General features: G+C 46.9%; 2 protein-coding genes across 5 annotated transcripts; one reads left to right on the top strand and one right to left on the bottom strand.

Annotated features, from left to right (window-relative positions):
- The first annotated feature begins 5688 nt into the window (after positions 1-5688).
- Positions 5689-12675, top strand: LOC108079205 (uncharacterized). 4 transcript variants are annotated; one of them, XM_041775964.2, is made up of 15 exons: positions 5689-5874; positions 5937-6061; positions 6118-6328; positions 6387-6519; positions 6572-6708; positions 6762-7397; positions 7454-7655; positions 7710-8083; positions 8154-8710; positions 8769-9068; positions 9121-9735; positions 9792-10856; positions 10916-11907; positions 12083-12464; positions 12522-12675. In XM_041775964.2, exons 1-15 carry the CDS (start codon positions 5763-5765, stop codon positions 12573-12575), a joined length of 5895 nt encoding a protein of 1964 aa, XP_041631898.1. In that variant the 5' UTR covers positions 5689-5762; the 3' UTR covers positions 12576-12675. The 4 variants fall into 4 exon arrangements, with proteins under 4 accessions (XP_041631898.1, XP_070142528.1, XP_070142531.1 ...); XM_070286427.1 differs by having other exon boundaries at positions 6105-6328; XM_070286430.1 differs by lacking the exons at positions 5689-5874; positions 5937-6061; positions 6118-6328; positions 6387-6519 and having other exon boundaries at positions 6773-7397.
- ninaA (neither inactivation nor afterpotential A) lies at positions 12586-13524 on the bottom strand. Its single transcript, XM_017173494.3, has 2 exons — positions 12942-13524; positions 12586-12876 (listed from the first exon to the last, which is right to left on the bottom strand). The coding sequence occupies exons 1-2, from the start codon at positions 13458-13460 to the stop codon at positions 12673-12675; spliced, it is 723 nt and encodes a 240-aa protein (XP_017028983.1). The 5' UTR covers positions 13461-13524; the 3' UTR covers positions 12586-12672.
- Positions 13525-13531: the final 7 nt, after the last annotated feature.

The following is a 13531-nucleotide window of genomic DNA, read 5'->3' as shown; positions in this document are numbered from 1 at the left end:
TCTCTAAATGAGCAAAAACACATAAAAATGTTGAGCAATTTCTCTCTGCGGCCGGCTGGCTCATCCATGTCCTTTGGCATCCTTTTGCCTTTGGTCGCTTTTGCTTTGCTTTCTTGCAATTTGCAACTAATTGCTACAAATTAATTTTAGTATGCTTTTAATGGCATTTTGAATGTGGCCAAGAGACGAAACGACGAGTGGCTTCCCCGGACACAATGAAGCTCTTTTGTCCGAAAAAAGCAAAAGGGATTTTTGCGGCTTGCCTTTTGCTGTCTTTGCCTTGGCTTGGATTTAATGAGCTGCGACAATCGTCATCGTCCTGGCCAAGATGGATCAAGGGTCCAGAGCAAGAGGAGCAGCAAGGGGCAACTGCCAACAATGGAGCGCATTTAGTTGACAGGCCCAGAGACACGCCCCGAAAATCCTTAGCCTTCATTTCTTGTCTTTCGAAGCGAAAGTTTTTCAAGAAAAAATAAATTCCAAACTTAACTCAAAAGAAAGGGCCGCCATGAAGGAAGCACTGTGCGTGCTCATTAGATCACCATTGTGCTGCATCCGAAGGGGTTTTCTGGCTTCCGGAGTCGCTGGCACTTCCCGGTCACGCCTTCCGCCTTCCGCCTCCCTCCCACATCAATTTGTCGTCGTGTCAACAGCAAAACTAATTTATTTACGAGCCTCTCTCTCTCTCGCTCTCTTTGAACCCCCTGATTATTCATACGCACTTGTGGCCCGACCCCTGGTGTAGCCTCCTGTCTGCATCCTGGTTCCCAGCATCCTGCCTCTGTTGACTTTCATTAGCTCAAATTACGCAAAAGTACTCGAGCGTCGCACGCATAAATCAGACGGCAAATCAAATTCACTTGCAGATGCACTCCGCACACTCCACACAGTCTGCTGCAGTCTCATCCTGGTCGGTTTCCAATGGTTGGCAGCCCATAAATGGTGACCCCGATACACGGACCATTGGATGGTTACCAACTCTCATAGTTATATGTGCACGGAGAGGAAAATTTTGGTGTTGAGAATTGTATTTAATTGTTAAAATATAGTTTGGTATATTTATTTGAAAAGAAAAAGGGACTAAGGGACTAACTAATAAAAAATCGACAAAGAGACTTACGAAGAGGAGGATACTTTTCTTAAAAGGATTATATCTTAAATATTCTTTATTTTTCCTAAAGTGTAAAATCTCTTAATTATTTATTAAATCACCTGCTCTTTTCTCGCACTGCACCTTTCTATCTGTCACGAACTCAATGCGGTAGCCACGCCCTGGTCATGTCGATGCCGCCGCCTGTGTTTGGTTTACGTGCTTAAATTGGCAATTAGCAGATTAATTGTCACTGCCAATATATATGCGTCAATATTTTGTGCGCAACCGACAGATGCAGAATGCAGTTGCAGTAGCAGTTGCAGTTGCCATCCACTACCACGTCCTCCTCCTTCGATCCTTTCACGTATGAACGTAGTTTACTTTACGGCCGCTGTGTTGTTTACACAATTGTTGCTCTGTTGCTCTGCTGCCTGGTTGCTGCCCGGCTGATGTTTGATTTCACTAACGAGCATTAGCATAAATTGCTTCAGTATATCGAAGGGACAGGACACAACGGCACTGCGGCCATATGCCACACTCGATGCGTTTGTGTGCATCATTTAGCAACTTGCCATCAACGACGAGCCTGTCACTATTTTCGGGGAAATGTTCCGCCCCCTCCCCTCCCCTTGGAACATTGTGCAGTCAATCAATTGTAAATTTTTAATGAGTTTTCATTCTGCCATCGACATGTGGACATCATCGACCTGACAGTGGAGTAGCAGCAACAGCAGCAGCAGCTGACCGCCATGGGTTTTGTGGAATGTGGTCATTCCCTCTCCTCCCTGACTAAGCAATTTGTCACACTAATTAGCTGCTGCCTCCGATGGTCCTGCTGCTGCTGCTGCGGTTGCCCACTAGATGACCCTATCCATGGGGGGTCATGTCACAAATATTGCGCATACGCCACCGCCTGGGATAAGCGATGCAAATTGGTTTGTAAATGAGCAAAGCGATGACCAAGCGGGGAATTTTCATCAATAAGTTGGGAGTTAGCAGGTCATCGGGAGGAACGTAACCATCAAGAAGATAATAAATATTGAAAAGGATATGCAAGTCAAAGGGAGTCCTTTGGGGATTATAATTTTCTGCTTCAAAAATGTGTAACTGTGCTCTTGTTGAGAAGCCAATAAATATTTATATGATAAATATATGTCTTTTATATATAGACATAAATAAAATAGTTAGTTCTAAGCTACTCTCTTTGATAAATTTAAGGTTTTACAATATTTATAAAAGACCTTTCAGTAAATGTTTTTCCACAAAAACACTCTCAACGCGTTCATTCAATGACTCCTAAACAGGAATGCTCTTAATTTGACTCACTTATCTTTTTTTTTTAAGGAGAATATTTTTCTTACTGAGCAACTTGCTCTACTTGCTCTCCATTGCTTCTTGTCTCCGAGTTTTTGGCCGCAATAATTTCACACAAAATATTTCCGCAACACATCGTCAATGGCAGGTCCTTTCCGAGGATGAAGATGCCGTGCCGTTGCTTCTCCTGCATTTCACTTGACTTCACGTCCTCATCTCCAGCTGCAACTTATCATTTTATAAGCATTTGTTTTTTCAACCCCTTCTTTCTGTTTCTTGTCTCTGTCTCTTGTTTTTGTTTTCATTTCCTCCTTGCTGTTGTTTTTTCTTTCGATGCTGCAACATAACAAAATATTTTGTTGCATTTTGCTGGCTCTGGCCAGCATCCTTTGCCCCTCGAGCGAGCACTTTATGTGACAGATACTTTAAAATGTGGCAAAGTGGTTTTTGGCCAGCATTCAGCTCTCGAAGCTTGGAGCCTCGCAGCTCGCAGGTCGCAGCTCTCTGGCCACATGCGAGTGCCACTCTCGTTGTCGTCGAGTGTCATTCCAAGGCGGAATTAATGCAAAATTATGTGCCACGTAAACTAATTTTTATAAGGGCTTGACCCTGGGCAACAGCCCCTTTTCTGGCCTACGATTTACGAGCTCTCGCACTTGCCGCAATCCTTTTCATAACATTCGGCGACCGTTTTATTGCCCCGTTTGCTGCCACTTAGGAGTGCCAAAAAAAAAAACACCCAAAAATACCGCGTGGCACATTAAAATGTTGCCCAAGCCACCGCCTCCGTCTGTTCTCCTTTTCAGAGCCCTCAATACACTGTAAAAAGGGTAGAAATATTTATTTTAAAAATATGGAAATGGTAGTTATGGTATAAATTTAATAATTTGAGGTAAACCTTTTAGGATATCGTGGTTTTTTTTCTAACAATACGTAAATTTTTCAAAAAATTCTCGGATTCTACAAAAATCTCTTGAGTTCTTGGAAGAGTTCAAAAGTTAGTCAAAAATTATGTTATTACTTATTATAAATTAATTTTTACAGGTAATTTCTTACCAAAAAAAGTTTATAGCATACTTTTAGAGACCTTCGCAAGGGTTTTTAAAACCCTAGAAATTTTATAAAATTTAATCTTAGCCTTGCTCTATCTTAAAGTTATTTATTTTATTTCAAGTGCAGCCGGTTGTTGTTCAAGTTGAAATTTATATTAAGCCAACAAAGTCGCTTGGCGAAAAATGGGTATGCCAGCGGAGGAAAGCTGGCCAGGATTGGGTATAGGGATGGCAGAGCAGGGCCTCGGAAGGAGGGCTGTGCCTTTGGCGATGGCGCCTGCTCTCAAGTGCTCATAAATTCACGAAAATTTCACAGCCGCCGACGGACCAAACAAAATAAAAAGCGACGAGGACGACGACGACAGGAGCGGAGGGGTGGCGCGTCAGCTGTTGCAGCCCTTGGCCAGCAGCAGCAGGAGCAGCAGCACACACTCGACTTTGGTTTGGCAACATAAATTGTTAAAGAATTGCCACTTTGCAGTCGTAAGGAGCACATAAGCCGGCCAAATAAAAACCCTTTTCACCCTTTCGGTCAATGCCAGCGGGAGGATGGAAGGCAATGGGAGCAATCAGTCGCAGGACCTCGGATTGTATGTCATAAAAATGTCATCTGCGGGAATGGCTGACAAAAGAGAGAGCAGTGAAATGGAGGCTAGTCCACCGATTCTTTGTCATCATTATGGCAGCCAATTTGTACTCAATAAAAGCGCCACTCGACCATGATGAGGGAGCGAGTCCTGCCAATTGGTTTCCATCAAAATGTAACATGTCTCTGCCACTCCATTGAAGGATGCTGCAATTTTCGGTGCCATGTGGTTGTGTGTTATCTGTGTTCAAGTCCAAGCCCGTATCCGTCTCCATCTCCGTCTCCGCCTCTGTCCCTGTACCCCAAAGTCCTTGCATGTAAAGGACCGTGATTTATAAGCGCTTTGCCGGCGATAACAGACGGAGGCAGGTCCCGGGCCACGCCCACGGACAAACAATGGCAAAGTGGATGCAGGACACATGCAAATTCCTCGGACACTGGCCGCAGCCACAGGCCGCAGCCGCCTTCTTTCAATTTTCCTTGCACGGGGTTTTGCGGTGGCTTTTCCGGCAGGCTCTTTCGAATTTTTATCTCAAGTTTCGTTGACAATAAAAATGGGAATAGGAAAAGGAATAGGAATGGGAACGAGGCACCAGAAACCGCACAAAATGCCCAGCTTTCAGCCGATGCCCCGGTCCCATATCATTAATTTTGCAAAAAAAAAAAAAGAGGAACTGAACAAAACGTCCTTATTGCCAAGTGCAGAATTGCAGAAGAGAAGGGAGGAGGAGATTCGACCGACAAATAAATAAGGAAAGCAGCCGGACTTTGTTGTGCATTGGCAGCTCTGCGGTTGGAATGGCTTTTGGGCTCTTGCAGAGAGAGAAATAATTGCGTCTTTCTTATTTTATTTAATTTATTTTTTTTTATAATTTCTAAATCAAAGAAATTTTTGCGTTTCTTTAAATATTACCCGATCTTATGAAAAAAATTTCCTAATATCAAATAACAAAAAAATAAAATATTAAATAAATTTGTATATATTTTTAAGACTTGAAAAAAGTCAAGTTAAGCAAGAATAGACTTGCCGGAATTTTTTTGATCGATAACATAATTAATATTCTTTATTAAATTCTATATTAACAAACAAAATATTTGTATTTGATCACAGTGTACTAGGGTTTTGGGGACGAAACTGGGCTTGACCTCAAATCTGAAAGGAGATGGGGCCTGCAAGCACGTTCACGTTCGACATTTCGTTGGGAGGGTTATGCTGCGTTGGGGTTTTCCTGCCAAATTGAAATTGTTTTGCCTAAACAACGGAAGCTATAGGAGCAGCGACAGAGAAAGGAAATAAAGCAGGAGACCATAAAGACAAATTGACAGATATATGGGAAATATATACATATATTTTACTACCCTTCATTTTCCTCGACGTGTTTCCCCCCTTTTAAATCGTAATTTTTTTAAATTTTTTTTTAAATTTTAAAATTTAATTAAAACTGAAAGAAAAGATAAAAACTAAACTGCTTTACTTACCGTTACTAAACTGCTTTGCAAGCAGTACAACCAGCCTTGCCACACTTCCCAAAAAATTACAATACAACTGTGGTGAGTAAGGTGTTTGCCACCTTTTGCGAAAAGCCCACAAAAGCTCATCCTGGTGAGCTTTGATTTTGAATTCACTTTGCCATTATTGTATAAAATATTCGATTTAGTTAAATATTTGGCAAACATATAGTAGAGCACCGGAACAACCAAGAATACAAGAATAATTATGGACCCGACTGGCCAAACACCTGACAACTCTTACATAAATAACCAGCACATATTTCGCATGACCAGTATCGGCGCACCGAGCCGCTTTCAGTGTTGCATTAGCAAGGATTGTAGGTTTCACAGGGATACCTTTCAGGACTCCTCATACTACAACTTACTGTTTCCCATACAGACTATAGTGAACATGCCAACTTGCTGGAATCACTGCACATCACGCCACGCGTCATTATCCAAAAAAAGCGCCTCAGGATCAACTACACCTATGGCATGACGCTGAATATCCGAAACAGTGGATTGGTAAGATCATCAACTCGATGAACTTAATTGGATCATTCAATAGCTGTCCCCCCCAGTACCCACGCCTCGTCCAACTGAGCACGGATAGTCCAACCGACACATTCATTTCAATACCTGAAATGGACCTCAACCGCTATTTGGAAACCGACCAGAACCTGGAGGTGAAAATCTGGATACGGGCCTCTTCTAAGCGGGAGATCAACAGGCGCCGCCACATCTTTGTGGAGTGCTTTCACCCGAACATCATCTTTCAAGTGCCCATTGTTGGTAATCAAAGTGAGAGATTAAAATGACAAACAGGGCTTATGATTCTCCTGCTTCGTAGTACTTGGCAAGGATACAAATCCCACGGTCAGCGAATCGGTAGTCTTTCCCAGCTGCGTGCCCGGCAACAAGACCTTTTTCGAGTTGATTGTCTATAATCCCTCCAAAGACAGTGTGCGCCTGCGCTACAGAAAGTGAGTAAAGTGAATAGTCGAGGAGTCCTGTAGGATTCATGCCTTTTTGTAGCACCAATCGCGGCCTGGAGATCAGCACGGGCAACAAGGAACTACTGCCGCCGCAGGACTATCTCAAAATGCTGCTGGCCATTCAGCCGAGGAAACTGCAAGTGTACAAGGGCTTCTTCAACTTGAAATTCGGAATGTGTAGGTGCCCACGATTATCTCTTAGATCCTTGACAATCCCATCTCCATCGCAGTGCCTCCCAAGCCGGTGATGTTTACCTTTACACCCAAGTCCATGTCTGTGCATTTAAGCCTTGGCTGCGTGACCTTTCCCGTGACCAAGTTCGGTCGCGAGTCCTGTCGATCAGTGACGGTGTGCAATGAGGGCTTGGAAGATGTGGTCGTTACCGGGCAACTCTTCAAGGAGGCAACCACCGACACACAGGATGAAAGCTACGAGTCGGCCTCTGATGACATCAATGAAAAGCTAATCAGCGACGCCGTCAGTATGCGAAGTGTCCTGATCTACGACTTTGAGGAGGAGTCTGCCGTCCAGGAGGTTACCTACGACCCCAAGGCGAGTAGCCACTTTGAGTTCATACTGCCCAACCGCATCGGAGGCAACTCCTCCGCCGAAATTAAGCTGTGCTTCCGTCCCACCTACGACGTTCATCAGCTGTTTCCCAATGACATGGAACCGCCGTACATTCAGCGAACCCGAGCCACCTTTTGCTTTGCCAACGACGAGGATTGTATCGAGTCGTACATCGTTGTGCTCTCGGGCGGTATTGGTGGCATAGAAATGGAGGTCCATCCGAAGGTGGTTGACTTCCGGAAGATCTACTTGGGCGAGGAGCACTGTGCCCAGATAAAGTTCCTCAACATTGATTGTGAGGATATGGGATAATTGTGATATATATGGGATAACTGAAGTGTCCTTTCATAGCCGTTCCCGCCAGAGTGAATTATGTAGACTGTTCGAAGCCAGAGCTGGCTGGGATACGCATTACGCCTGTCGAGGGCTTCCTGCTGGACCCCTGTACCCGCGGTATCTTTAATCTGTCCTTCTACTCCCTGGAACCGTCTCGCTTCTCGCTGCAACTGCGCTTCAAGGTGGGGAATGGAACCCATTATGAAGTGGAGTTAAGGTAGTAACCGTTAATTGGTCTTCTTTAATCCAAACACTTATACTCCTTCCTAAGAGGCACGGGACAGCCAGTGCAGCTGCGCACCTTCCCCAGCCTGGTGGAGTTTGGGAGCATACCCGTTGCCGTTCCCCAAAAGCGTTACATGCTCCTGCTGAACCCCCTTGCCGTACCCATAACCCTACAAGTGAAGCCCACCGAGGATGGGACAGAGACACCGCTGGTGCTCAACATACGTGACTCCACCGAGTTGCTGCCCATCACGGTGCGCGATCCCATAAAGCATCTGCAGCAAGTCCACGAGGAATTGGTCCAGCCGCTAGAGTTTGGATCGATTGACCTAACGGAGGAAGAACCGGAGGTCAAGTCCATAAAGTCCGTCGAGACGAAGTTGTCTGTATACAGCCAGGACTTTGAGGAGGAAGTGATGGGTGAGTCACTGGAATGTGACCTAGAAAATGTAAAATAAAAGCATGTCCTTTCCCTCCCTTGCCTTTGCAGAACCTATTCCCGTCATGGCCGCTCAACTTTTAAGCAATCTAAAAAAGAAAAAGATCTTCGACAAGTCAGAGTCGGATCGGCGCATCATTCAGGAGGCACTGATTGGTTTGCTCCACACCAAATACTTCTCGGTCTTTACCAAGCACAACAACTTTGTTTTTATGGACTGGAACGCTTTGCCCAGTGATCCCCAGGAGGTTTATTGCGACAACGAAATCATTTACCTTCGTCCGAACACCGGGCGCACCATTACCATCCTAGTGGTGCCCAATAGACCGGGCTATTATCATCGATCCCTGTCGGTGCGAATCTGTCCCGCTCTTCCGTCGTGTTCCCCTGAATCGAGTGATGATCAGCCGATCATGAAGACCCTGATCAAGTCGGAGTTCCTGTGCTCTAAGCTTTGGTTCGAGTATAATTGTGTTGTCCCGGATATTGAGTGGTCTAACATTATAGATCTGTCGGAATATACAGTCTATGCTGGCGAGGAGTACGAGTTCAATATGGAGTTTAAGAACCGTTCCATAGTTGGTGCCTTTCTTCACTATGAAGTGGTTGTGAGTATGGTTAAGCCTAGCTAGATTTGCGAGGATACTTAAAGCTATACGAATACAGCCCAACGGTATGACATTTCGCGATGGAGTCTGGAAGTTTTATATTGATTCGGGAGCCTTTATCATTGCCAAATGCGCTGTGGCCTTTCGCTCGCTGGGCAACACTCGGCTGATGGGTTTGGTTAAGGTTGTGGGCGCCAATCGACCGTACCCCTTCCATTTGGTAGCCCACGTTCTGCCCACAGAGATCCGGATCACGCCGATGTCCATTAATCGGCGGCTGCAGGTTTACGAAGAGCACAAGCAGCACTTTTATATTGACAATTACACGCCCACGCACACTATGCTGAGCATAAGATTGGTGAGGATTACAAGAGGTCCTAGAATCCCTAGATAATTAATCTCGCTTTTAGAAAGATTCAGAATTCCAATATCTGACATCGAGAGGCGGAGCCTTGTCTCCCACCGGCCAGAGCATGTACACCACCTTGGTGTCGATGTTCACCGATCCGGATATCTACCAGAACACCCTGTTCATTGATCTGCAATTCGACAATGTGATCATGGTGCCCATTACGTTTCGGGTGGAGGGAGTGCCTCTGTACTTTGAGCCCAACATACGCGAAGGATTCGATGCCGGTCTGCTGTACACAGACACCAAGGAGCAGTTCCAGAATGGCATCTTCACGCATCGCTTTCCCGTGAGGGTAATCAACAAAGGATTTCGGGCCTATCGCATCCTTATTATTCGACTGAATTCCATTGGCCCGGGAACCGATCCAAATCCCGCCCCCTGCTCCACTCACGGCCTGACGGCGCGCTTTGACATGGAACCGAAAAACCTATACTTGGATCCCAACAGCGAGACGCGGTTGGACATTGTGGCTAGCTCGTACGTAGAGGGTCATGCCACCGGGGACTTTTTGCTGCAGGTCGTCGACCAGAAGTATCCCACAAGCAAGCACATTATCCGGGTTAGTGTTCAGGCCGAGTTCGTGGAGTGCCAGCTGCTGTGGAGTCCCAAGCAGGTTAATTACATAATTTATTCAACACTTTAACTTTGTTTTTAAAGCTATAACTTTAGTTAAACTTCAACTACAAACGCTGTGATCCTCTGAGGGAGCGTTCCTATGAGGAAACTCCACTTCTGATCAATCCCTGCGCCGTGCCCATCGACAGGGTAATGCTACAGGTGGCGGGTCCCTTCAGGATTAAGGAGTTCTACGAGGACACCTACGAAAAGGAATTGATGATCCCTGTGGCTGGCTGCGAACGAAAGGAAATCTTTGTGATCTTGAACAGGGCAGCTGTAAAGAATCTCTCCTGTCGCCACATCGAAGGCAAGATTAACGTTATGGCACGAGGCATACAACTCAAGAGTCTACCCTTGCGTGTGTCCGTCAAGGTGCCGGATGTGGTGATCCTCCAGCCCGAACTGGTGCTTTTCGATCGGGGCAAGCCCTACGAGAGTAGCATCAATCTCATTAACCAAGGCTGTGCCCCGGCCGAGTTCAAGTGGAAGCGTCATTTCACCAAAGAGGTATATGTAGGCGACGAGGATGATCCAGCTGGCATTGCCAGCGATATCCTGTCGGAGATTCTGCGCATGCTGGAGTACAATTTCAGTTGTGCCGACGAGCCCAATATGACAAAGAGGTACCAGAAGTGCCGCTGTCAGTTCAAGCGCTTCGTGGAGGACGGCGATATGATTGTGGAAATCATAGACGAGGTCATCAACGATCTGGACCTAAGCCACCGCCCCCTGCTTTACCAGCCAAAGGAGCAAAACGATCCCGAAGAGGACAGAGACCAGAGCACTTCGAGCTTGGTGCGGGAAACATTGGACGACATCCTAGCCAGACTCCACATTGATTCGAGTGAGGAGTGGTCGGAACCCTCCTCCGAGTACTGCTTTGCCAGTCGATACATCTATTTCCACGAGAAACGGGGCACCGTCAACGTTGTGGACATGCAGCCCGGCGATCTACAATGTAAGCTACACCTGCCCCACATTCGACGTAATCACGAGATGCAAGCCTTCTTTGAGCTGGCCATTGTGGGCGGGCGAAGTCAGTTTCTGACCGTCACGCTGGTCAATCTTCCGCAGAAGATTAAGTTCCACAAGGACAGTAACTACATGGGAATTAAGGTGAGTTAGAGGCAAACTGAAGGAACAAGTGAACCATATGGTATCCTTATCCCCCTCAGCCCTGGTACGAGTCCTTCGAGGCTGTGGTTCGTGTCTCCAATGTAACCAACTATCCTCTCAAACTGGTCCTAGTGGAAATTAAGCCCAAGCCACTAAAATCTCCCCCAGCGCTACCCTCGCTATTGGAGAAGCGCCTGGTTGAGGGCTACTGCAAGCTAATAACCAGCGACTTAATGCATCTGGATCCCTTGAAAATGGATCAGATCCGGGTGAGGGGAATCTTGGGCTTCAGCGAGAGCTTCCGGCACACCTTCGGAGCCATGATCAACAACAGCGACTCCAGCGAGTTCTGTTTGCGAGGTCAGGGCGTGATGCCCATGCTGGACATGACCACTCCACTGCCCTCCATCCCCATGGACCCCGCTGAGCTGGAGGAGGAGTACCGCCTGCTGCAGCGCATCTACCAATACGAGATTTTCCGCAGTATCACCGAGGTGGTGGAGGAGGAGCTGATGCCCGCTAATATGGGTGAGGAGGAAGGGAACCAGATGGAGGATAAGCCCACACCGCGCTCCGAAGACTTCAGCCTGCTGTCATTCAGTGAGGAGGACATGCCCTCGGAGCAGCAGGCCCGGCACGATCTGCAGCTCTTCCGCATGGTGAAAACGTACGTGATGGTGAACAACAACCAGGACCTGCCCCACGCAACGGTCCTGCGTCAACTACTCCTCGCCGAGCGCTACCTGCTACGTATTCGAACAAAGCCAGAGCTCTATGCCCTCCACCAGCAGGTCTACCAGAGCCACCTAAAGCTGCACAAGGCCCCTGGCTATAAGCAGCCCTCGTTGGTCAAGCACTTCACCGTCCAGCCCATTCCCTGTGAGCAGCACGGCTTCATTCTGGACCTGGGCTCCCTGCCGCGTAACTCGCTGCGCCGCTTCGAGCTCAAGCTCCACTTCTTCGGGCCCGGCAAGCTCATCGCCGCCGCACGGACAGCGGTGAGGATACCGGGGTTGTTTGTGGACTTTAAGGTGGCAGCGGCAGCACAGCAGTAAGTGAAAAATAGGAAAGTGGGAAAAATTGTTATTTGATTCATTGTTTATTAGCTTTTTTAGATTTTTAATATTTTATTTAAACATATGTATACATTTTTAATATTTAAAATATTTAAAAAACACGTATATCCAAGGCCAAGTGTAGATTAATCACCATCTACCTCCTCGCAGCGCCACCAAAAAGTTCTCCTTTTGGTCTGAAAAGTGCAACTCCCTAGAATACTTCAAGGACAAGTACAGGAATATGTTCGAGCGCCTGATGGATGCCGAAAAGGATCCCAAGCTGAAGCATGCCCACTCGTTCGACCTGGACAAAATGGTCAAGCATCAGCGCGATTTGACGCCCAAAGACCGTCGCCTGATCGAGGAATACTACAACAGTTTGAATCCCTCGGTTTATCCTGATCACAAGCATCACTTCACCCTGGCCAAGATCTTCTCCGGCTCCATGTCCAACTACTCGGGAGTGGATCTAACCATCGTGGGTTTCTTTAAGCCCGAAACGCAATTCTATGAGAATAATCAGCTCGTAGAGGATTACATATTCATCGATGTGAGTGGTTTTTCAGTAGGAAATCGTTTTAAACTCAACTCGAACTCATCTCCACAGTTGCACATGGGTCCGACGTTGCCCATCTTGCTGAGAGGCGTTATTGCATCCTAAAAGAAGTCTGTTTTAAAGTGGTTAACAAGCTGGTTTATTGTGTGGTTTTGTGGTCTTAAGTAGAATTAGTAATAAAGCTTCCAAAGGGGAGAAACCCTCAGCAGTACATGTTCAGCTGGCGGAAAAAGTAGTGAAAGATGAGCAGGACTAAGAACGAGCTGGTCACTGGCAAACCGGCCGCCTTAATCCAACCCAAAATGTTGAAGTCATCCGGATAGAACTCAAACTGTTCGGTGGGTATTTCGCCGCAGTTGGAGATGACCACCGGCTCCAGGGGGAAGTCATCGGTGTCCGTTTTGACCTTAATGAGGGGAAAATTCTAGGATTAATATAGGAATTATTTATGGGCTTATTCCATATACTCACATCCTCGATGGCATAGATGGTGTCCATTCCCTCGAGAACCTTTCCAAAGACCGTGTGCTTGCCGTCCAGCCACTTGGCACCCACAGTGGTCACATAAAACTGACAGCCATTCGTGTCTGGTCCCCGATTGGCCATGCCCAGATAGCCCGGCCTATTGTGCTCCACGGCCAGGGCCTTGTCCTCATCCGGGAAGTACTCTCCGTAGATACTAACCGAGCCAGTGCCATCGCCGTTAAGGATGTCGCCGCCCTGCACTAGAAACCGATCTACCACGCGATGAAACCGGGCTCCTACATAGCTGGTTCCGTTGATCCCTCGCAGGCAGATGTGCCGGAAATTGGCCACCGCCTTGGGCGCCAACTTGCCAAACAGTCCAAAGGTAATTCTGCCCACCGGCTGCTTGTTGTGCTTCACATCCATGTAGATCCGGGAGGTTACCGTGAAGCTCAGCCCGCTGACTAGGGTGAGCAGGTAAGAGGAGCAGTAGCAGAGGATTATAGCGGTATTGAGGAACTTCATAGTCCTGGCTTTCGGTCTCGACTCGCTGATGAAATGTACAGAACTGAAACAAAGACTGCGCGAGTCTCTTG

Source organism: Drosophila kikkawai, chromosome 2L, assembly GCF_030179895.1.
Source record: "Drosophila kikkawai strain 14028-0561.14 chromosome 2L, DkikHiC1v2, whole genome shotgun sequence".
NCBI classification, from domain to species: domain Eukaryota; kingdom Metazoa; phylum Arthropoda; class Insecta; order Diptera; family Drosophilidae; genus Drosophila; species Drosophila kikkawai.
The sequence above is the reverse complement of the archived record's forward strand: the minus strand, read 5'-3'. Positions and strand labels throughout refer to the sequence as shown.

Bases quoted from the DNA above. Each gene is read 5' to 3' on its own strand.
- LOC108079205 (XM_041775964.2), top strand. From the start codon at position 5,763: ATGGACCCGACTGGCCAAACACCTGACAACTCTTACATAAATAACCAG. The intron at 8,711-8,768 runs GTGAGTATGGTT...ATACGAATACAG, and splicing joins TTCTTCACTATGAAGTGGTT to CCCAACGGTATGACATTTCG. The intron at 9,069-9,120 runs GTGAGGATTACA...TCTCGCTTTTAG, and splicing joins CTATGCTGAGCATAAGATTG to AAAGATTCAGAATTCCAATA.
- ninaA (XM_017173494.3), bottom strand. From the start codon at position 13,460: ATGAAGTTCCTCAATACCGCTATAATCCTCTGCTACTGCTCCTCTTAC. The intron at 12,877-12,941 runs GTGAGTATATGG...CCCCTCATTAAG, and splicing joins CCATCTATGCCATCGAGGAT to GTCAAAACGGACACCGATGA.